At 57.9% G+C, this 22,806-nt stretch overlaps 2 protein-coding genes across 6 annotated transcripts; one reads left to right on the top strand and one right to left on the bottom strand.

Annotated features, from left to right (window-relative positions):
- Positions 1-127: 127 nt before the first annotated feature.
- On the bottom strand, positions 128-2,447 carry LOC116227973 (tyrosine-protein phosphatase non-receptor type substrate 1-like). The gene is made up of 5 exons (XM_090152392.1): positions 2,304-2,447; positions 1,616-1,966; positions 1,211-1,525; positions 778-1,128; positions 128-399 (listed from the first exon to the last, which is right to left on the bottom strand). Exons 1-5 carry the CDS (start codon positions 2,347-2,349, stop codon positions 296-298), a joined length of 1,167 nt encoding a protein of 388 aa, XP_090008518.1. The 5' UTR covers positions 2,350-2,447; the 3' UTR covers positions 128-295.
- LOC116227979 (tyrosine-protein phosphatase non-receptor type substrate 1-like) lies at positions 2,431-22,613 on the top strand. 5 transcript variants are annotated; one of them, XM_090152389.1, is made up of 9 exons: positions 6,112-6,579; positions 14,714-14,792; positions 19,068-19,418; positions 19,509-19,823; positions 19,906-20,256; positions 20,464-20,559; positions 20,712-20,733; positions 20,836-20,878; positions 21,271-22,613. In XM_090152389.1, exons 2-9 carry the CDS (start codon positions 14,726-14,728, stop codon positions 21,541-21,543), a joined length of 1,518 nt encoding a protein of 505 aa, XP_090008515.1. In that variant the 5' UTR covers positions 6,112-6,579; positions 14,714-14,725; the 3' UTR covers positions 21,544-22,613. The 5 variants fall into 5 exon arrangements, with proteins under 5 accessions (XP_090008517.1, XP_090008515.1, XP_090008516.1 ...); XM_090152390.1 differs by lacking the exon at positions 6,112-6,579 and adding an exon at positions 11,692-11,710; XM_090152387.1 differs by lacking the exon at positions 6,112-6,579 and adding an exon at positions 14,276-14,512.
- The last annotated feature ends 193 nt before the right edge of the window (positions 22,614-22,806 follow it).

Below are 22,806 nucleotides of genomic sequence, written 5' to 3'. Positions count from 1 at the left end.
CTCCGGGTGGGAAACGCGGCCCCGCCCGCTCCGCCCCGCCCAACGGCGCCCCCCCGCGGCCCGGCGGGATGCGGCCATGCGCTGCGCCGCGCCCCCCGGAGGGCCGTCCCTGCCCCGACGTAGGAAAGAACCGCGAGGATGAGCTCGGCAAAACGTTGTATTGATTTTGGCATGAGCTTGTGTGGCGTCGATGATTTTGTCTTCAAAATTCGTGCAGCGAAGCAGCGGGAAGCACGAGGGCGCTCCGGGCGGAGCTGCGAGGCGATCGCGAAGCCGCTGCTGTGGCAGGCGGTCATCAGGGCAGGAAGCGCTTGAAGAAGAAGAAGAGGACGAGGGCGAGGAGCGCCTTATCCAGCAGCAGGCCGAGCCATAAGCCGGGGCTGGACAGGAGAATGGCACCTGTGTGGGTACGGACACAGTGTGGGATTGGGGCACGCAGCCCGCAGAGCACCGAGCTCCGCCCAGCTCGCCCTGCAGCTTCGTGCACCGCTGTGTTCAGTGGAGCTGCCTCTGGGTGCCACTGGGCTGGGACAGCGACCTGCAGGATGCCCGTGCTGGAGGTGGGACTTTCTACAATGGGAACCGCGTGTGAGAAATGTCACTGTGGACCTGAAAGCCCCAGGGTCAGCGTGGTGACCCTGCACGCACAGAGGGGGACATCCAGCAGCATCCCCCAGTACAAAGACCTTAACCCACATTCTGGTGGGACTGTGAGCTTGTCCCGGGGGGTGACCTCCCATCCACCCTCCCCACATGCACCCTGCAGCTCTCACGCACTGCTGTCTCCGATGAAACTGCTGTCCATTTTCTCTGAGGCTGGGACAGCAACCCGCAGGATGCCCGTGCTGGAGATGGGCTCCTGGCCCTCGTGCACCACCCGGCAGGTGAAGCTGGAGCCGTTCTTCTCCTCCCCCGCCTGCACCGCCACCGTGCTGTTCTGCTCAAACAAGCCCTGGGAGGTCTCTGTTGGCTGCGTGGTGCTCCCCGCGTTCATCTCCGTGCCGTTCTCCAGCCAGGCGATGTTCACAGCTCCCGGGTAGAAGCCCTGCACACGGCAGGTGAAGTTCACCGTCTTGTTCCCCTCCACGGCGCCCGGCGGCGCAGCGACCACAGACACGCTGGGGGGAACTGGAAGAGAAGCAGCGCCTGGAGCCGGCGTCCCTGAGCCCACGGCTCAGCCCTGCCCCAGCCCCGGGGCTGTGAGCCTCACCTCGCAGGGCCTGGCCCAGTGCGTACGTCCTCCTCAGTGGGGCTGACAACGTGCTGTGCTGCACCTGGCAGGTGAGCTCTGAGCGGACGTCGTTCTTGTGCAGCGTCACCTGTACGGTGCTGGACATGTAGTAGGAGGAATTTGATGGCCCTGAGGTGATGCGGGGCAGCTCAGCCTGAACTGGAACACTGTTCTTGAGCCACTGCACCTGGATGTCACGGGGGAAGAACCCTCTGGCACTGCAGGTGAAGGTCACCGACTGCCCCGGCACCATTCGGTGACTCGGCCCTGACACGGCCAGCTTGGAGGGTCTGGCTGTGGGAGAAGCATTGGCCCATCAGGGAGCGTCCTGCCCATCCCAGCCCCAGAGGAGAGCCCACCAGGACAGGCTGGGAATCCACTCACCGTGCACCAACACCTTCGTGCCCCCACCACTCTTAAACACCTCATCACCAGAGGTGTTTCTGCGAAACTTCACACAGTAATAGGTGCCGGCGTCCTCAAGACGAACATCCCTGATGTGGATGGTGAAGTCTGTTTCGGACACATTGACTGCTCTCATCACACGTTGGGAGGAGCCTTTCTGATCATAAATGGTTTGATTGCTGCTGCCCTGGTCCTTCAGCCAATTCACAGGGCCAACAGGACCCGATTCAGACACTGTGCAGTTCAGGGTCAGCATCTCCCCTTTGATCACCACCACTGGGCCCTGGGACTGCTGCAGCTTGAAGTCCGGGTACTTCTGGGCACCCACACCTGGGGACAGTGACAGGAAATTCTGGGGCTAGCAAGAAGCTCTAGAGCCAGGGTGCAGCACAGGGACTTCCTAGACCCCAGAGCAGGAGGCAGAGAGATTTCCTCATTCCTCACCACCCATGGCAGCTGGCACTTTGACGCTGCACTGTGGGACAAAGACAACAGGTATTTGGACATGGTCACATAAAGAAAAGTGCTTGGCTGGGGATAAAAGCAAGCTGGAAGATGGGAGAGAATAAGCCCAAATATCTTTGGGCTTGAAGAAGTGTTGCCCTGCCAGCAGCAATGGGGAGTGCATCCTGGGAAAGGCTGTAGCTGTGCAGGACCACACACTCACCTGGGGCATTCTGGAGCAGGAGAAGCACCAGGCAGGTGAGAGGCATTGCCTGCAATGCCAGAGTCGTGATGAGTGCTTCTAATACCTGCTGCTGTGGCTCAATGTGGCTCAGAGTGATGGGGCCCCAGGCTTTCTTCCTGCTGAAACGGGAAGGAAGGGGCTTTGGTTTTTCCAGTAACCAAGCTCCTCTCTGCAGCCCTGTGCAATCCCAGTGAGTGCCGATGGTGTTTGCGACATCTTGTTTTGATGAGCGTTCCTTGTCATCAATCTGGTCCCACTCCACCCTTGAATGAGTGACACTGCCACAGCCACCAACATGGGGCAGCCAGAGAGACTGGCTTCAAACTGACGTGCATCTCAAGCACGGGAGGCTGCTGTGCCACTTGTGCAGTGCGTCTGCATATCCCCCTACTGCTGAGGCTGTCTTGCTGAGACCAAAGTCAGAGCTGCTCTCCTGCCCTGCGCCCACCACAGCCCCTCCAGCCCTAAGCTCTGTGCAGGGGTTGGGGTGAGCTCAGAGTGCACCAGCCTGGGAAGCACTTTGTGGTTTAAGCCCCGCAGAGCTCCCTGCTGGCTCAGTGTCCTACCGGCTGCCCTGAGCAGGCACAAAAAGTGTTAACAGCATGTGCCCACTCGCCTCCATTTCCTGTGCAGCTTCTCATTTTCCTTCTGGAGTCAGAGCCCAAACTTTTGGCAGCACCGATGGCTGAGCTCCGTGCTGTGCTGCTGGTTCGGCTTCTGATCGGGCAGCAAAGCCTCTTCCTGGCATGGCTGTGGGGTGAGTACAGGGCAGTACAGCAGCAGAAGCTGTGGTCAGGGCTCTCAGTACCTGTTGCTGGTAGCTGGCACCAGCCACTGAGTGCTGCTGGTTGGGAGGGGTTGACGCGGCCGCAACTGGGAGTCTGCTGTCTGCATGCCTGCAAAAATAAACTTTGGTTGGAGGCTTTTCTCTCCTGGCATTCTGGGCTGGTGCGGGGTTGCTTGGGGTGAGGGACTGCAGGGTGTCTGGACAATCCACCTCCCATCCCAGAACTCCTTGGCCATTTCCCCCAGCATTGGGACGTGGCACTTGGCCTCATGTCTGTGCCCAGAGTGAGGGATGTGCGGGGTCTGGTGCACTGCGCTTCACTGCCCCGAGGAAACCAATTCAAAGGCTTTGGGCAGGAGGGGATGGGGGCAGGAGCTGGGATCCTGTTGAAGACATTTAGCAGCCATGCTGGAGGGAGCGGAGGGCTTTTTCCTGCCTGGCTTCCCCCATCTGCCCCCTCCCCTCCTTCCCCCCCCCGGCAGCTCTAGTGCCAGGTATAAGCAGCACAACAGGAGTCAAAATCTCTCCCCATGCCCATTTTGAAGCTGGCTTCCACCACTCCCATCGAGTGCCATTTTCTCTCCCACACCCAGCTCTATTTCTCAACTGAGGAGCTGAACAAGCTGTGGGTGCTTTGCCTGTGCTGGGAAGGAGGAACAAAGCAAGCTGTCCCCTCCTTGCTGAGCTCAGACCCTGCTGTGCTGTTGCTGTCCCCACATGCAGGTGCCCAGGCAGGATGGAACTTCAAGCTGCAGCAGCCCGAGAACAAGGTGTGGGTGGCCGTGGGGCAGAAGCTGACCCTGACCTGCACAGTGACTGAATGGGGTCCCCTCGGCCCTGTGAAGTGGCTGAAGGGCTGGGGCAACAGCAATCAGACTGTGTATGATCAGAAAGGCTCCTCACAGCGTGTGACGAGGGCAGTGAACGAGTCCAACACAGACTTCACCATCTACATTGAGGACATCCATCCCAAGGATGCCGGCACTTATTACTGTGTGAAGTTTTACAAAAAGAGCTTGGGTGAGGAGTTGTTTGATCATGGTCGGGGCACGGAGGTGTCAGTGTATGGTGAGTGGGCTTCCATCCTGGCATGACCCCATCGTGGCTGTCCTGGCTCAGCCCCAGCCCTGCCCGCAGCCAGGCCCACGCCGCACTGTGCCCACCACCTTCTCCCTACTTTACTTTGTGTCCCCACAGAGTCCTCTCCCTTTCCCAGCATGGTGGTTGCAGCTGCTGTGCTCTGCTTCATCCTCCTCATCTTCATCCTCGCCTTCTGCTTGTATCGCAGGAAGCAGAGGGAAGGGGAGCAGAGCCAGCACGTGGCTGAGGTGACCACAGGCAGCTGCTTGCCCTTCCCTCTCCCATGCTGTGCAAGGAACCCTGGGACCCCCAGGTTGGTACCCCTGCCTTTTCCCTCTGCACCGTGAGGGGAGCAGGCTGCCTCACTTAGCTGCAATTTAGGGAAAATACCATTTTGTTTTGCTGGGCCTGGGTGGTGTTTTGCTGTGGGCGTGGTGGGGAGCTCAGCTGCCTTATCCTTGCTCTAACAACTGTCCTTTCCTCCAGCAGTGAAGTTGAGGATGCAGAGAACCCAAAGCTGCCCCACCAGGTATGAGCAGGGTGTGGATATGGGGCAGAGTGATGCCCTGATGCAGGTGTGCTGTATGGCACCTTTGCCCAAAAGCCCCAGTGATGCAGCTGGTGGTGGGTGGTGGGTGAGCATCCAGCTGTCCATGCACTCTGTGTGGAAGCTGCCATGCAGGGGTGATTTTAGCAAGGTTTTCTACATTCTTACAGCAAAGCAGTGAGGTGGACAAGGACATCCACTATGCTGACCTGCAGCTCCTGCCTGCAGCACGGTGGCCCAGCAGGAGCCCTGGTGCTGAATGCTCTGAATATGCCAGCATCAGGGGAGCTGCTAAGTGAGCTGGCCCTGCCACAGCACTGAGGCAGGAAGCAGACACTTTCTGCGAGCACCAGAAAGAAGAAGTGGAGCTGCTTGGAGACGGCCAAGCTTGGCACGAGGATCTCAAATCTCTCCTTCCTGTCTTGGTGGCCATGCCAGGCAGAGGCAGGCTCAGCTCAGGCTTGGTGGAGCCTCTCCAGGAGTCAGCAGCCCCACGGTGTGCAGGGTCAGGGCAGTGAGCTGAGCACCTCTGCCTTGTGCAAGCTGTGCGTTGCCATTGGCTCCAGGAGGACTTCATGAATGTCTCCACCAGCACAGGCCACCAGAGCTTTCCCAGCTCAACAGACACACGATTTGTATCATCCCATCACCACACCAAGCTCATCCTCATTAAAGCCAGCAAACAGCCATGCCACCTGGTTCTGCTGTGTTCAAAGCCAGAATGATGCTGCAGTTGCAGCAGGGCCCTGGAGATGTGTGGCCACCACAACCTCGTGCCTGTTCACACCGTGCTGCTGCCAGCTTCTTGCTGAGCCCCCCAGCAGCTCCCACCAAGCAGGGCTGGGATTAAATAAAGCAGAACCCCAGCTCTGCCCTGACCTCCTGGATGGGTGGTGAGAGGCAGGCTGGGCTCCCTGGTCTTGCAGCCCTGGTGCCTGCCACACTCATCTCCAGCCCATTCCTTCCTTCTCTCAGTCCTCTGTAACCCACATCCTGTGGCCACATGACGGGAGGAGGACGGAGCGAGGTGGAGGCAGGGAGCTGTGGCATAGGCTCTTTTCCTGCAGAGAAATCATTGCAGCTGCCTCTGACCTTGAAAGCTGTATGCACTTATCAGCTTTCAACTATTTTATCTGCTTTTCTGTGAAATAAAAAAAGAGAACTGAAAGAGGGCAGTGTAAGATATCTGCATGTGTGCACGCAGGGGAACTGTATGGGGACACAGAGATCGTATCAAGGGGCAAATTGTTGCAAGGGGAGGGAAGGCACTTGTGAAATTCATTTGCATGGCTGAAGCAGCATCCCCTGCACCAGGGGACAGGTCGTGGGGACGGTTTCGGGGTTATTCTCCCTGCAGCTCAGAGGCACGCAGCACCCAGCACCCTGTGCCTGTCCTCCTCTACCCAGTGGCAGAGGGCACAGAGAAGCTGTGGCACAGGGAACTGGGATGGAGCTTTGGAGCTGGAAGCAATGAAGCTGAACAGAGCTGATGGTGAAGCAGGGGCTGCCACAACCGGGGCAAAAGGTGCCCAGCCCCGTGCTTGGGGGGCCTGAAACCAGGGAGAGTCCTCGCAGACAAGGGGAAATGAGATTCGAGGGCATTCAGCACTTTTGAAGCTCTGGGCTGGGCCAGGAGGGGGGAAATCCAGTTTGATGCAAGCATATGCAAAGCAGCAAGGAGCAAGGCACGGTGGAGCGCTGTGCACCTAGGAAAGGCCCAGGTCTGCGGCTTACGGCCCAGGAGAGGGATTTGGTGGTTATTAAAGGAAAATCCTTTAAGCCATCAGCCCGGGGTGTGCCGGCAGTGAAAGCACAAACAAGCACCCGAGCGTGGACACAAGGTAGGAGCGCGCTGGGCAGCGCCTCGGGGTGCAGTGGGGGTCCATGAACTGAGAACGGGGGTGGTGGTGGGATCCAAGCTGTGCCCCCAAGGATGACCGCTCCACCAAGAGCTGGGAAACGGTTGTGAGGCTGCAGGGGCTGTGCCAGGAGCTGGCGTGGGAGGAGTGGCTGTGGGGAAAGCAGTGGGGAGCATGAGGCTCCAGCAGAACGCGCGTGGTGACAGTGAGAGATTAGTCCAGGGGGAGAGAGCGATGGACAAGGATGGTCCAGCAGCGAGGGGAGGGGAAGGAATGGTTAAAAAGCAGTGAGGAAGAGTGTGGTCTCGGCTAGCAAACAAGGATGGCTGGACAGGGGCATGGCTGGGTCACTCTGCTTTGGCTCCACGGTGTCCACACCGGGTGCCAGGGCAAGGAGAGGCTCTGCTCATCCCTGGGGGGCAGGGGGCTGGCAGTGCTTGCAAGGAAGCAGGACAAAGCTGAGCCTGTGCTGGAGCCAGGGCTGAGCAGGGGGGAAGGGAAGAGGACAGGGATAAATGTGTGAAAAGCAGAGTCCAGCGCTGGCTGTGCCTCCTGCAGGGATGGGCAGTGCCTTGGGGCTGCCTCTGTCCAAGATGCTCCTGCTCTGACCCCATCCCTGTCCTTGCCACCAAGAGACTGCAGTGGCCCACAAAGCCCACAGGAAAATGGCCATGGGATAAAGAGCATCCAAAGCCACAGGGAACCCCACAGGGACCCCACGATGCCATTGGGTCCTGATGATGCCCCATGATGCTGTGGGGACCAGGTGATGCCATGGGGATGCTGTAATGCCATGGGGACCCTGCAATGCCATTTGGGCCCCCATGCTTTGGGGACCAGGTGATGCCATGGGGATGCCATGCCAGGACAACAATGGGGAGCAGCCCTAGGAGCTCATGTGATGCCCCCAGGCTCCATGATGTGCCTGGTTCTGTGCTCTCATCTCAGGGGACAGAGCAACTTAAAACCCAACAGCCCTCAATTTGTCAGGGCAGCATTTTAATTGGAAAGCAAGGAACAAAGCAGAAGTAAGACAGTGACACCTTTTGTGCTGTTCTTGATTTATTTTGTCTTCTTTATTGAACCTTATTCCTTGGTTTCATGCTTATTGTGGATTTTTATTAAAGGGGATAAACAGGGCTGGGATTTGGGGTTGTCATAGGAACCACTTCAGTGCTGCAGCCTCATTGCTAGCTTTGTCCTTCCCCCCAATTTCCTGATGAGGAGAGGCCTCGGCTCTCTCCATGTTTTCTTCCATCCCTGTAAGCTCAGCATGGACACAGTGCATTATGAAGCACCATCATTCCACAGGAATGGGGCTGTACTGGGGCACGGTGGGACCTTCTGTATGACTATGGGGACAGGGGGCCCTGCTGGGTACTTGGGGTCCTCAGGTCTGTGCCATGCCTGGAGAAATCCATAGGACCCCCAAGCTGAGCTCTGAGCTGAGGAGCAAAGCAGCTCTCTGGAGGATGCTGCTCACCCACGTGGATTCTCTGGTGCCTGAGAGGAGCTGTACTGAGAACCACCCTGCCCTGCCTGGTCCCATTTCCGTGACATCGCTGGAGTTGTGGGGCAGATTGGAGATGGCTCTTCTGACCATTCTCCATCCTCCCTGCTACAGGCGTTAGGGAACAAAGAGTGAAAATGAAAGCTGTCAAACACATTTAGAAGGAAATCCTTTACACTCAGTGCTCATTTAGCCTTGGCGGTGCTCCGCTGGGGGGATGTCATTGAGGCCACGGTGCTGGCAAGGATTACAGGAGGATTTCCAGGGCTGTGGGACGAACAGGAACATTCAGTGCTGAAGAAAGACTCACTTTGTGCTCTTGGTGTTTGATGGGACATTGCCTGGGGACGGCGGCCACCAGAGCCAGCACTGCTGCCCTGCCTGGGATCAGCACTCATGGGGGCAATGGGGCAGGCAGGGGAGGGGTCCTGGTGACACCAGGGGCACCCCGTGCTCCTCCTGTGGGGTCAGCTGCAGGTGGCACAGCTCCCTGCGTGCATCCTGCCCCAAAGAGCTGTGCACAAAAGGGCTCAGCTCCAGAGGACAAACTGCTGCAAAGGGGTTTTACGTAGGAAATGAGCTGCTGGAGGCGGGGGGGGGGTGCTGTGGTTTTGGACAGGATGCCACAGGAACCCCATCTCCAACAGCACGGAGCGACCTTAAAGCTCTGCTGCATTTGGCTGCAACCCCAGCGCTGGCAGCGCCCCGAGCCCAGCACAAGTGCCCTCTTAGGAGAAGTGTAAAGGAAAGGAAAAAATATTTAGAGAGGCAGCAGAGCACGGCAAGCAGGAGCAGCCTGGCCGTGGTGGATGTGCCTGTGGTGCTGCCAGCACGGAGGGGCTGTGTGGTGCCAGCAGTGAGTGCAGCGGGGTGCCCTGCGACGCACCCCATAGAGCAGGATGGGACCCCGCATGGAGGCTCGGACTGTGGGGTGGGGGACACGGCGGGGAAGCAGCGTGGTCTGTAAATAATTGCATCTGACAGATCCATTTCTTCCACAAGGTTCAGCCTTAATTTTATAATGGTAGCGGTCACTATGGCAACGTGTAAAAATAACATATCCCCGAGCGAGGCAAATTCCCCATAAACATCTCCTGCTTCCAGGAGCGAGGGGAGCCCCAGCCACGGGGATGTGTGCAGGAGAGTCAATGCTTTGGGCAGGGCAGCACCCCAAACTCCACACCCCATTGGCTGCCAGCACCCCGCTGCTGGGACGGGTTGGGTGTTTGGGTTGGGATCTGCTCGGTGTTTAATTAGCGGTGTTAAGCGCTTACACCCCACGATGATGATTTTATTTGTTAATCCTTCGGGCGATGCGGAGCGCACAGCAGCTAATTGGGTGGATATCATTAATGCTGGCGGTCAGAGCCGCTGCTAAAGGGCTGCAGTGCAATGATTGCTGGAGCGTTTCATCTGTGCCATACACCACTGAGTTTTGCTCCCCATGATTGAACTTCATGCCCTGCACATCGCAGGGCAACAGCTCTGCCCCAGGCTCCAGCAGTGCCCTCGGTGTCCCATGGCACTGCACTGCTCCCCTATAGGGGTGGGCTTGGTGGCACCAGGCACAGCTGGGACCCCGCATCCACAGCCCTGTGCCGTGCACATGCACTCACACATGTGCAAACATGTGCACGTGCAATGCAGATGCAGCGCACACGCAGTGCACACGCAGAATGGGCTCCCCACAGACGTGCATCCTGTCTGCAGACATCTGCTGGTGCTCATTCTCGGCTCGCAGGTCTCAGGACACCACACACAGCTCCTAAATCATAGAATCGTGGAATGGCCAAGGTTGAAAAGGACCTCAAAGATCATCTTGTTTCAACCCCACTGCCATGGGCAGGGTTGCCAACCATTAGACCAGGCTGCCCAGAGCCACATCCAGCCTGGCCTTGACAATCTCCAATCCCTCTCCATAACTCTGCTGCCCTGTTCTGTGCCGGGCCAGACCCACGGAGAAACACAGCCACCAGGAGCACAGCACATGTTGCAGAGCCTTATTCTTTCTGTGGCTCCCCCAGCCCCCAGGACACATCCCTGCCATGCCCAGGCTTCGGGTCCTGCAGCACATCCAGCATGAGCTCTGACGAGCAGGAAGCGATGGGCTGAGATAGCACACTGTGAGCAATCCTCCTCCATCTGCATTTTTGTTTCCATCCACTTTATCAGGCAGCAATGAGGTACAGCCACCACAGCCCGGGGAGCACACTGAGCATTATCTGCTGCTGCAGCCACGGATGCACTTTTGTGATAATAGTTTGCCGTCAACAAAGAACTCTGAGAGAATAGGGAAACAAAAAAAAAAAAGCAGAAGAAAATCAAGGTGCTATCACTCCTCCCTTGGCCAGATCCTCACCCTGTCTGCTGTGGCGCTGCCTAAGAGGGAGCCCAGGGTTTCTCCAGCACTGTTCCATGGGGCTGCAGACTCACAGGCTGCCTGGTTTGCCCCCATTAACCCTGCAGCACCCAGCAGCACGCTGACCCTCACTGCTGTTCCCAGTGGAGGATGGGGCTGAGTATGCAGAGGTGCAGCCAGCCTCACCACCCACAATATCCCTGAGCTCTGCAGCCAAGGGGTGCAGGATTAGCCTTTCTGCTGCTTTGCGACCCGGTCCCCATGTGTCCCCTGACACCACAGGATCCAAAATGTCTGCTAGAATCATGGGACCACAGCACCCACAACGGGAGAGCAAAGCCTCCTCCAGGGCCAGATGCAGGATCCTGCTCACTAGCTTACACCGTCCGAGTGCTTACAGCAGTGTGTCCCCACCAGCTCCCATCCCAGCAGTTGACTTTTCTCACTGTGTCAGCAGTTCAGCCCAAACCCTGCATCCCTCAGCTCCCAGGGCAGGCTGCCAGGCCAGGGCAGGATGTAGAACACCTTTCCTGCTGTGACACAGCCTGGTAGGAATTCCCCCTTGGAAATGCGTAGGGCTGTGTTAAGGAAGCCCAGTGGATTTACCCCAGTGCCAGCACCTCACAGGGTGCTGCTGCAGGGCCGGAGCATCCCATGTGCACTGCAGCCATGGATGTGGTGCAATGCTGCTCTGCATGGGACATGGACAAATAAACCCCATAACTGTACCCAGTGCATCACTTCCAGCACCAACATCCCTCCCTCTCCCACCACACACGAAGCAATCAGAGATAACTGTTCCATAAATACCTCTTTATGGACTTCAAAAGCACCACCTGGCCCTGGCAGAGCACTCCAGTAGTGCCAGAATGGAGCAGGCTGTGATTAGGAATCTGCCTCCTGCCCTGTCCTGCTGTGACAGGGAGCAGTGAGCACACTCATCACTGTGAAGCCTCAGGGAAGAGACCTGCAACATCCCAGCAGAACCCTATATCACCCCATAAAAGCATAAACAAAGCAAAACAGTTCCTATGAGCAGCCCCCTCCCTCCAAACTCTGCTTTAAGCAAAGCCACACTTGGCTCTACAGAAAGAAACCAGCAGCCCCTATCCTACTTTCCTATGGCCATCACAGCTGCACTGGGGTCATAACGAAGCAGCTGCAGCTCATTAACGTGGCATAAAGGGGTTCCCAGGTGCCACACTATTTCTTTTCCCAGCTAGGTGCTGCAGGGAGAGTAAGCAGTGAGTGGGTACAATGCATCTGGTTTCGTCATTGGGGTTTTGTTGGGCTGCGTTGCTCTTCCATTGGTGTCTGCTCCCTTTGGGGACTAACTTGGGTGGATCTGCATGCTGCTTTGTGCACGTGGGCTGAAGGTCACTGCTTTCCATTTCTATGCTGGCATATTGCTTGTTAGAAGTTAACATCAGATAAACTAATTTAAGCTCCTTCTGTACTGGATGTCTTGGGCTAAGTTGGCATGGTACCTAATGAAGCTGAAGCTCCATTTGTTGTGCTGGAAGCCCTAAATATCAGCGGCGTAATTGGAAATCCCTCCTTAAGGAGATATTTGTGTGCTTTTCTCTCAGCTGAGGGCCCTGCGAGGGCTGAACCCACAGCTCAGGGGTGGTGGGGAGTTCTGCAGGATGTGTCCCCCCAGTCTGGGGCTGTGGGTCAGGATACAACCAGGAGGCTCTGAGCTTCTGTGGATCCCTGCACACCTGAGCCATGTGTGTGCTGTTGGTGGTTGTTGGCTGCATGGGGACAGCTGTGAGGCTGCTGTTGGGCTTAGAGATGGAGATTTGCTTAAGATCATCCCTACAAATTGATGCTGCTGCTCCAGCCGTGGCTCATCCTGACCTACCTTGAGGATGCTGTTGCTTCAAAGCTATGAAAAGGGCTGAGAATGGTCCCAAACCCTTCCTTAGCCCCAGCAGCATCTCCCAGGAGCTGGGATCTGGCAGCGTGAACCTGGAGCAGGGGTTGTGCTCTGGAGCATGGAGGTGCCATGGGTGCAGCACCAGTGTTTCAGAGCTTCCTGCTCATGTACACAGGGAACAACTTGTGATGGTGTCACACCTCCAAAGCACCGTGCTCCCACTTCTTTGCCTCCAGCACAAGGGCTGCTCCTTAGGCCGGCTTCTCCAAACCTCACATTCCAGCACAGGGCTGCAGGCAGCAGGGAGGCAGCTCATACTGCCCATATGCTCTCTAACATTGAGCAGGAGCAGCTCTTGCCGGGAAGCACCATCTGCTGTGCTGCAGTTCCTCCTCTCGCAGAGCTTTTTTAAGCTCCAACTTTCCTTCCCGAGCGCTCTGACTGCACACAGGGCTGTCTGTGCTCTGTGCTCATGGGTTTGTCTGAATCTTCAGTGCTGAGTAGGAGAACAGCCCAGACAGGCTGCAGGCAGCCGGGCCATTGGGAGCTGTGCTGCTGCTTCAAAAGAACTGGGATTGGAGGCGCCAATAGAACCTTGTCTTGCTTTGCTCCCAGACATGGGATTCAAGGTGCTGCAGACCAGACCATAGCTGATCCTGTGTCCCTTTCCCTATGCAAAGAGCTGATTTATCACCACGCTGCCTGTGCAGGAGGCTGAAATCCAAACCCTGCTGCTGGCTCACGTGCTCGCCAGATGTGGGAAGGGGAAATGAGGCAACGGCTGTGTTGGGCTCTTGGGAGCTCCCTGGGAACAGCAGTGGTTGGAGCTGCTCTGAGGGTCCTGGGATGCAGCACAGCCATCCCAGGTGCTGTCCCACCTCCAGAGCGAGTGAAGTCGATTAAAGCTGGATGTAATGCAAGGGTGTAGCTGTACTGGCAGGGCTGAGGGGGAGGCTTGTGGCACCAGGAATGAGAATGCAGAGAACGCACCCGGGCTGAGCAGTGCATAGATTGATGGTGCCAAGACACTTCAGCTATCTTTGCTGTTTGTTTATGTGAAGCTCTAAATAAAGCCGACAGCCCCGGCGGCTGCTGGAGAGTGAGTTGGAACTGATGCCTGTGGTGGTCCCAGCACAGCTACAGCTGCTGCCCTTGGGTTGAGACTTGTGCTGGGTGCTGCTCAGCTCCTGCCTGCGGGGCAATATGCCTTCCTGGGTGAGCAGAGCATTGGGAGCTGCCAGCAGTGCCTGGATGTAGGGAGTGTGGCCGTGTGGGGTGCTGGGCACCAGGCTGGTCCCTGGCCTTGAAGCCCCACATGGGGGTGGGAGGAACTGTGGTAGGAACAGATAGCAGAGGACGTGTCTCCCATGGGAGGGACTGTGTTGGAGTAGCAGGGATGTACATCCCGTGGATGCGCTCTCCCTCAGCTCCATTTCTCATGGCGGTCACCTTGTCCTCAGGCTCTCACCTCTCAGGGCTGCGAGCTCCCATCCTGTATGCTGGATGTGCTCCTGCTAAGCCTGCCAGGTGAGGGGACACACCAGGGATGTGTGTGTGTGCCCAGGAACTGGTGCAGGGATGGGATATAAGGACTTCTCCAACCTGCCCTGCTCCAGGCTCCTCTCTTTGCTCGGTCTGACCCTGATAAGCCAAGCTGCCCACTCCACGTGGAGTCTCCAAATCAGCCACTCGTGCATCTGCCACGGGCCTTCCTGGCTTGGCTGCTGGCACCGCGTGCTCCCTCGGATGGCACTAAATGCCCAGCACGTCTGGGAGCACTGCACGTCCCCACCACCTCTGTGCTTTCCCCGGTAACAGCACCGGGCTGCGTGCAATGCTGTGAGATGCCCGAAGCCATCAGAACAGCTCCAGCCACCGCTCCCCACCCTTCACGAGCACTGCAGCAGCTGCCCCATCCTTACCCGCATCCCTCCTGGGGAGGGTGGGGAAACTTTCACCCGGCCCACCTTAAGAAGGCAGCAGCCGGTGTCCCGGGGGGGAGCTCCCACCCACGACTGTGCCAAGAGCCAGGCGGTGCCGGGCTGCGGGGAGCCCCGCCGCTACCGGGGCCGCTCGCGGTGTCAGGGCAACGGAGGCGGCGCTGCGGAGGGGCGGTGCGGAGCGGTGCGGAGCGGAACGGCCCCGGGGCCGCTCGGGGCCCGGCCAGGTCCGTACGATCCGCACCGCGCTGCGGCGAAACGGGGGGTGAAAAGAGGGGGGTGGGGGAGGGGGGGGGCACGGCAGTCCTTCCTCATCTGGGGGATGAGAAGTGCCGTTTCCTTCTCCATCTGCAATTCTGCCTGGCTGCTCGGTTGGGTTTTGTTGTTGTTTTTTCCTCTCTGAAGCCGTTCTGTTCTCTGTTCTCCAGGAGGAGCCGGAGATGGAGCCCCGTCCCCCCGCCTGGCCGCTGCTCTGCCTGCTGCTGCTCTGCCCGCCCTCCTGCCCAGGTGAGCCCGGAGCTCTCTCTGTTTTTGCTGTGTTTTTTTCCCTATTCCCCCTTCTCCCGTCCTTCCTACCGCTCCTCTCCCCGCTCTCAACCCCGCACCGGCCGCGATGCGGTGCCGCCGCGCTTTGCTGTGACCTTTCCAGGCGATGACCTCCAGCGCGGGGCCCGGCTCCATTGCTCCCAGCCGTTCATCCATCCCCCTCCGCAGCCACATGCGGGAATTAGGGACGTGAAGAGGCACGTTGCTTCCAACCCTTTGCCAGCACCCAGCCGGCTCCGGGAGAGGCGCATCGCCCCCGGCATTGCTGCGGATGGGAGGAGGGCAGCTCGGCTGGGAGCTCTCTTTAAAACTCAAACCTTGTTTTTGTGGCTGCCCTCCTTCACCCCCCCCCCATCTCGTCCTTGCTCCTCACTGCTCAACAGTTGAGCTCCAGCAAAGTGGGGCTGCACCTTGTGCTGCTCACTTAGGGCAACTCCGGGTCCCCTCGGGTTCCCTGTGGCTCCTCCTGCCCTCCCTCGTGGCTTGTGGCCCCATCGGTCCCACAGGAGAGTGCTGTGAGAAGGCACGCTCGGTGCTTACCCCGTTGTTTCCCTTCCCCTTATGGGAGCAGGAAGTTTCTTGGCCCACCAGGAACAAAGCCCTGCGTTGGGTGCTGCTTTCAAGGATGTTTCATTTCTAGAGTGTTTCAGTGTCATTAATCTTGAGTGATAGCGTGAAGGAGCTGGGCTCCTTCTGGCCTGCTGTTGTCTGTGGCTTTTTAGGGGACAGAGCAAACTTTGTAGGGCAAAAGTGATGCACCTCCCCAGTGGGCACTGTGCCTGTTTAGCTCTGTCCGGACCCCACATCTCCCCCTGCAGTGAGCTGCACACCCTGGGCAGAGCTGTGCACCTCCAGGCCCGCTGGAGACCTTTTCCCTTGCAGCTCTCCATCAGTGCAGAGCTGAGTGTGAACTCCAGCAGAAAGCAAATGCTTTTGACACAGCACTGCTTGCTTTCCTAATTGCCTGCCTGCAGCTGGGGAGCGTTGGCCCCGAGCTTTGTGCTCCGAGCTGCTTAAAGCCAAAGGAGGTTTTGGCTGCAAGTACTGCCCCAGTGAAGCTGCTGTGATTTCCTGCCATGATAATGGCTGAAGCGGAGCTGTTGAGCTTCACCAAGTGTGACCCCAAAGGGACAACATCTTTTTTTCCATTGGGACAAAAAGATCCATCCCAGCCCCCAAAGGGGCACAGAGTGCTGGGTTTCCAGTTGGTTGGAGAACTGCTTTGTATGGCTGATGGTGCAGGCGTGCAAACCTTGTTTCCCATGTGGGGTTCTAGCAGGGACCGTCCTGCCTCACAATCCAGCTGTGCTGCAGAGGAGCTGGCAGGAGCAGTGCTGCTGCAGGAAGCAAAGGGGGAAAGGGGAGATCCTGCAGGATATCTCCCTGTAGGGCAAAGAGCCCTCTGCGAAATCTCGGCCGCTCACTTTCTGCATGAGCTTTGCTCACTGAAGGGCTTCCTGCAGCTTCCCCCAAGTCGGAAACCTGCTTGGTTGTGGGGCTTTGGCCACACAGCTGAATTTCTGTTACTGCTGTGGGAGTGCAGCCTGCAAATGATGGCTGTACGTGATTTGAGGCATCCTCTGATGTCACCAGTGTCAAATATAGCCCCTACTATTGCCCTGCCTGGGTAATCATCTCGGGGTCTCTTATCCTCCAAAATGCTGCTTCCAGGCTCTTTTTATAGCCAGCACCTGTTAGTTTCCCCACAGCCTCCCTGTGCAGGTGAAATTCCATTGGGATTATTTTGGGGTGCTGCGCAGTGCCCGCATACCGACGGCCAGCTGCACGCCCTGCTCCATCCCAGAGCTCCTTCCTTGGTGCCTTTAGAAGGAAAGCTATTTTTACCGGCCCTAAGCATGCAGGCACCTTCTCCTGAATTAAACCCCAGCCTCTTGCAATCTGTTCGGTATCAGATACTTCAAAAGGTGGAAATAGAGCGAAAAAAAAATGTGTCACCGAGATGGAAAACTCGTGGGGATGGTGCATGCTATGAGCTGGGTGAGAACGAGGAAGGAGAGAGGTCTGCACGGTGCAAGGGGAAGCTGGCTGCAGGGCAAGGGCAGGGGGAGGAAATTGGGTTGAAACTTTGCATTTCTCGGCTTGCAGGGGGTTTTCATGCAACTTCCCCTTTGTGCGTTCCCATTGCAGGGGGGTGGGGGCTTGGCGGTGCTGGGATTGGGAGCAGGTTGTGCTCTGGGAGATGTTCCCAGAGGGGTGTCAGGGTGTCCCTGGTTTGGGATCACTGGGCTGTGCGGGGATGGCTGTGTTGTTGTTATCCAGGAGGAGCAGTGGGGCCGGTTAAGCCAGCGTGGTGCCAATGCTGTGTTCTGTGGTTGAAGCTCGTTTATAACAGATTTCCTGCAAATCCTGAATGTAGCAATCTGAAGAGAGCGCTGGGCAAGCAGATCTGTGGGAAAAATCTCTAAATTAGCACATGAAAGAAGAAAAAAATAGCCAAAAGCTGCATTTCACTCCAAGCTGAGAGACTGTTTGGAGCCGTGTGATGACGGAGCCCCAGAGCTGCCAGCACGGAGATGCCAGTGCTGGAGGCCAGCAGGAGCCCTGGCAGCTCCAACCAGAGATGTGCTTTCTGGCTGAGCAGTGCCCACGCCCCAGCCCTGCTCTGGTGCCCATGAATGCTCTGAAGCCCTCAGACCCCAAAGCTGGAGTTCTTCCTCCCCTCCAGGCACGGCGCGTGCCTCGCCAGGAGCGCAACAGATGGAGAGAGGGAGGATGCAGAGGGAACGTGTGGATTGGAGCGGGCTGTGCTCAGTGGGGCTGCACTGGGCTCCTGCGGTGTGATGGGTGCTGTGGGTGCCCAAGGGAATGGGCTGCAGGTGCACACTGCTCTGCTGCAAAGCCACTTTTCTGCAGGGTTGTTGCTGGGAGCAGGGAGAGAAGTGCTCATCGTGCAGTGCTGAGGGGGCCCAGCTCTTCCTGCAGCATGACCTTTCCTGTGTTGCAACACCTCGTGCTAGTTTGTGGGCTTTGTTTGCTGGACTGGGTGCGGTGAGAGGTCAGCAAAGCAGCTGATCTGGATGCATAAAGGGGCTGGGGGTCTTCCTGGAGGCAGTGGGTCACCGTGCCCAGAGCAGCCCTGTCCCCATGTGGGTGCAGTGTGGGGCAAGTGATGCTTTATAACTTCCTCTCTGCGTTGCTCAACTGCTCTCGCAAAAAGCCTGCGGGCAGTGGAGGAGCTCGGGAGGGGCTCACCAGCTGAGCCGGCTGTGCCGTGCACTGGTTGTGCCCAGGGCTCTGCTTTGGGGCTGCTCCCCAAACTTGGGTGTCACCCCAAAAGTCAGCTCCACCTGCAGAAGCCCACACGGTCACTGCTGTGATGGAAAACAGCAGCTCACCCTGTTGCTCAGGTGGGACATTTGGCGTTTCCACCTTTATCTTGTGGCACAGGTTTGGTTCAGTGCCACGCGTTGGCTTTGTGGCTCCAAAGGAAAGCACCAAGGCCCAAAGCTCGTGGCTGTGCTGGGGTACAGCTGCACCAATCTACCTTGGGACCTCCTGGTCCAGGACAGACAGATGCAGCTGTGGCCCTCTCTGCAAAGGGCCAGTGACAGGCTGCGGGGCTGCAGCTGTACCATGGTGCATGTATGGCCCTACATCGATGTGTGTGCTCGCTCCCAGTGCTGGCAGCTGCAGCAGGAGCTCCCTGCTCAAACGCAATGGTCTTTGCACAGCCGTGGCACCGCTCCCACGCACTGCTTGCCATCTCCAGAGTCGTAGCGTGGTCATGTCAGCTCTCAGCAGGGGATTTCTCCCAGGCTCTGGGAGGCTCAGGAAAGGTGCAATGCTCCCATCGGGGCACGAGGCGGAGGCACAGCGCTGCAGCTGCAGCCACCGTGCATCCAGGGCACGGCTTTCCTCTGCCGGCGGCGAGGGGAACGGCATCGGCTGCAGCTGAGAGCTTTGCGCTGCTGGCACGGGTCGGGGCTGGAACCGGGGAGACTGAGCGCAGAAAAAGCGGTGTTACATCTGTCTGAGAGGAGAGCTTGGTTTTCAGTGTGGTGCAGCGCGTGCCTTTGTTTCCTTGTGACATTCCTTGTTTTCCTCCCCGCAGTGGGATGTGTTGGGGGCAGTGGGCTTGGATATCTGTATTCTGGCTGCACAGAGCGTGGCACACAGGGGTCATCTGTACTGAGGGCACTGGGCTCACAGCTCCATCCCGGTGCTGGGCTCAGGGCCCTCCTGAGAGGGACTGAAGGGCTTCTGCTTTGTCCCCAGGTGTGGGTGCCCAGAAGTACCCGGACTTCAAGCTGCAGCAGTCCCAGGGCCCGGTGGTGGTGATCAAAGGGGAGATGCTGACCCTGAACTGCACAGTGTCTAAATCGGGTCCTGTTGGCCCTGTGAATTGGCTGAAGAACCAGAGCAACGTCAATCAAACCATTTATGATCAGAAAGGCTCCTCCCAACGTGTGATGAGAGCAGTCAATGGGTCCGAAACAGACTTCACCATCCACATCAGGGATGTTCGTCTTGAGGACGCTGGCACCTATTACTGTGTGAAGTTTCGCAGAAACACCTCTGGTGATGAGGTGTTTAAGAGTGGTGGGGGCACGAAGGTGTTGGTGCACGGTGAGTGGATTCCCAGCCTGTCCTGGTGGGCTCTCCTCTGGGGCTGGGATGGGCAGGACGCTCCCTGATGGGCCAATGCTTCTCCCACAGCCAGACCCTCCAAGCTGGCCGTGTCAGGGCCGAGTCACCGAATGGTGCCGGGGCAGTCGGTGACCTTCACCTGCAGTGCCAGAGGGTTCTTCCCCCGTGACATCCAGGTGCAGTGGCTCAAGAACAGCGTTCCAGTTCAGGCTGAGCTGCCCCGCATCACCTCAGAGCCATCAAATTCCTCCTACTACATGTCCAGCACCGTACAGGTGACGCTGCACAAGAACGACGTCCGCTCAGAGCTCACCTGCCAGGTGCAGCACAGCACGTTGTCAGCCCCACTGAGGAGGACGTACGCACTGGGCCAGGCCCTGCGAGGTGAGGCTCACAGCCCCGGGGCTGGGGCAGGGCTGAGCCGTGGGCTCAGGGACGCCGGCTCCAGGCGCTGCTTCTCTTCCAGTTCCCCCCAGCGTGTCTGTGGTCGCTGCGCCGCCGGGCGCCGTGGAGGGGAACAAGACGGTGAACTTCACCTGCCGTGTGCAGGGCTTCTACCCGGGAGCTGTGAACATCACCTGGCTGGAGAACGGCACGGAGATGAACGCGGGGAGCACCACGCAGCCAACAGAGACCTCCCAGGGCTTGTTTGAGCAGAACAGCACGGTGGCGGTGCAGGCGGGGGAGGAGAAGAACGGCTCCAGCTTCACCTGCCAGGTGGTGCACGAGGGCCAGGAGCCCATCTCCAGCACGGGCATCCTGCGGGTTGCTGTCCCAGCCTCAGAGAAAATGGACAGCAGTTTCATCGGAGACAGCAGTGCGTGAGAGCTGCAGGGTGCATGTGGGGAGGGTGGATGGGAGGTCACCCCCCGGGACAAGCTCACAGTCCCACCAGAATGTGGGTTAAGGTCTTTGTACTGGGGGATGCTGCTGGATGTCCCCCTTAGTGCATGCAGGGTCACCACACTGACCCTGGGGCTTTCAGGTCCACAGTGACATTTCTCACACGCGGTTCCCATTGTAGAAAGTCTCATCTATGTGGCCGTGGGAGTGGTGTGCACTGTGCTGGCACTGCTGGTGATTGCAATTCTCTACCTCATCCGGACTAAGCAGAGCAAGGGTAAGGATAAGGAAACCATGTGCGTGGCATGGGGGGGGGAGCTGCTGAAATGAAGTCCAAGTTCTGAGAAATGCAGCGTGTGGGCTGGCGTGCCTGGGGGTGTGGGGGGTTCTCTGAACTATTTCCTTCCTAAACTATTTCTCCCCCGTCAGGTAAGAGCTCTCCGTCTGCCAGGTGAGTGCACATCTCTGTGTTTTGCATCTGACCTCCCCCCCATCTACTCCATCACATGAGAAGAGGTACATGGTGCACCTGACCCCTCGTTTCCCCTTGCAGGTTACACGAGCCGGAGAAGAGCAGCGGAGCCACCACCACCCAGGTGTGTCACCAACCTCGGGGACCGAGGTGGGGAGCAGCCCCCAAGTGTGGGAGAGGAGGGTGGAGGCTGTGCACGAAGTGTCTCAGTGTCTCCACACTGTGGCCGAAGGGGGGAGGAGGAACTGCAGTACTTCCCAGCATCATTTCTGCCTTTGCCTTCTCTCCTCCTCCTCTTTCCAGGGAGGTCTGGCTTTAGGACTGGAAGCAACTGCACAAACGAGGCAGTTTGTGGGGTGGTTTTGCATTTGGTGACGTGGCTGTGCGCTGTGGGATGGACCCAGCACTGCTGCATGGGCAGTGCGATGCGCAGGCGGTGTCGGCGCATTTTGGCACGGGTGGGAAAGGGACTCACTGTGCACTTTCCAAAACAAAACCCTTTGGTGTCTCACCCAGGAGTCTGATCCCAACAACCTGACCTACGCTGACCTGAATTTTGCCAAAGAGAAGAAGAAGAGCACCCGCCGCATCATCGAGCTGAGCCAGCAGTCGGAGTACGCCTGCATCCAGGGCAGCAATAGCAGCAGCAGCCAGCCGGCCGCCAGCAGCGACAACCTGACCTACGCCGACCTGGACATGGTGCACCTCAGCAAGGCACCCCGACGGCCCACCCCACACCCCGAGGAGAGCAGCTCTGAGTATGCCAGCGTCCAGATCCAGAGGCAGTGAGCGGGGCTGGGGTTCATGGGGGTCCTGGTCCTCCCCCCTCCGCTCACAGAGGAGCTTTCTCAGCAGCACCGATGGCCATGGTGTTCTGGGATGGGAGCGCAGCCTTCAGCACTGTGCCTGCTCCTGGGGGTTGACTTGTGTTTGCAGACTTGTGGGATGGCTTGAGGGCTCCTTGCCTTTGGGACTCCCAAAACCCTTGGCTGTGGGGACCCCTGGGTTGTGCACTGGGTTTGCTCACAGAACCTGAGGATGCGTCGCTGGAGAGCACTGCGGTGCATCAGGATCTGGGATGGTGCCTCCAGGCCAGGGGCTCCCACTGCCTTTGGGGGCTCTGCTGTGTGGAAAACGATCTCTGGCTTTAAAGGAACGATGTCAGTGTCCACCTCTCTTTCCAAGTGTCTCTTCCATGGGCTCCTGCACTGACGCCAATAGGACTGGGGGGCTGCAGGAGGCGAGCTGCAGCCACGTTGGCTTTGCCCCATCACCAAACATCCTCCTCCTCCACACAGCCTAGAGATCTGTGCCCTGGGCTTGCACAAAGCACGCAGCCTCCTCCAGCCAGGCAACCCTGTGTGTTTGGGGCCACAGTGAGCCCTCCCTCACCGGGCACAGCCCCCTACCCCTCAGTAACGTTTAACATGTTCTAAATGTTTGCCATGTAAGTCTTAATTTCTAGAGCTCAACCCCAATGTTTCACGTGTTGTATGTGGGTGTACTGCTGTGTACGTTGCACTATAGGGTAAGATGTGCAAAAAGAAGAAAAAGGCCTCCGTAAAAACCCTGGAAACCCCATAGAGCTTCTGTCTGACAAACACCCCCTGCTTGGATGTGGGCTGGGGGCACCAGCAGCTCCCTGCAGCCAAGTCTGGGGGGGGACGCACTTATCTTCTATGTGTCCCCTGCCCCAGGACACCCCTCCCCATCACCCATGGGATCAGTGTGGGGTGGGGAAAGCCCTGACATTGCTTTGGGATCTGTGTGACTGCCTGTACTGACCGTGATTTTTTTCTTTTTCTTTTTTTTTTTTCTTGTTGCTTGCAAGATATTTTTATAATAAAAGTGGAAAGTCCTGTGTGTTGGTGGTTTTTGGGGCTGTCACTGTGTCACCTGCCTGTGTGGTGGGGGGCCGGCAGCTCTTGTTGTGTTTTTGAAGGGGGTTCATCCAGTGCAGCCCCAGAGCTGCAGCAAGGGGAAAAGGAGGAGGAGAACAGCCTGGAGGTGATGCTGAGGTTGGGGTGGTCAGTGCTGGATCCCTGAGCATGC

This window comes from Phasianus colchicus, chromosome 17, assembly GCF_987193195.1.
Source record: "Phasianus colchicus chromosome 17, bPhaCol1.hap1.1, whole genome shotgun sequence".
NCBI classification, from domain to species: Eukaryota; Metazoa; Chordata; class Aves; order Galliformes; family Phasianidae; genus Phasianus; species Phasianus colchicus.
The sequence above is the reverse complement of the archived record's forward strand: the minus strand, read 5'-3'. Positions and strand labels throughout refer to the sequence as shown.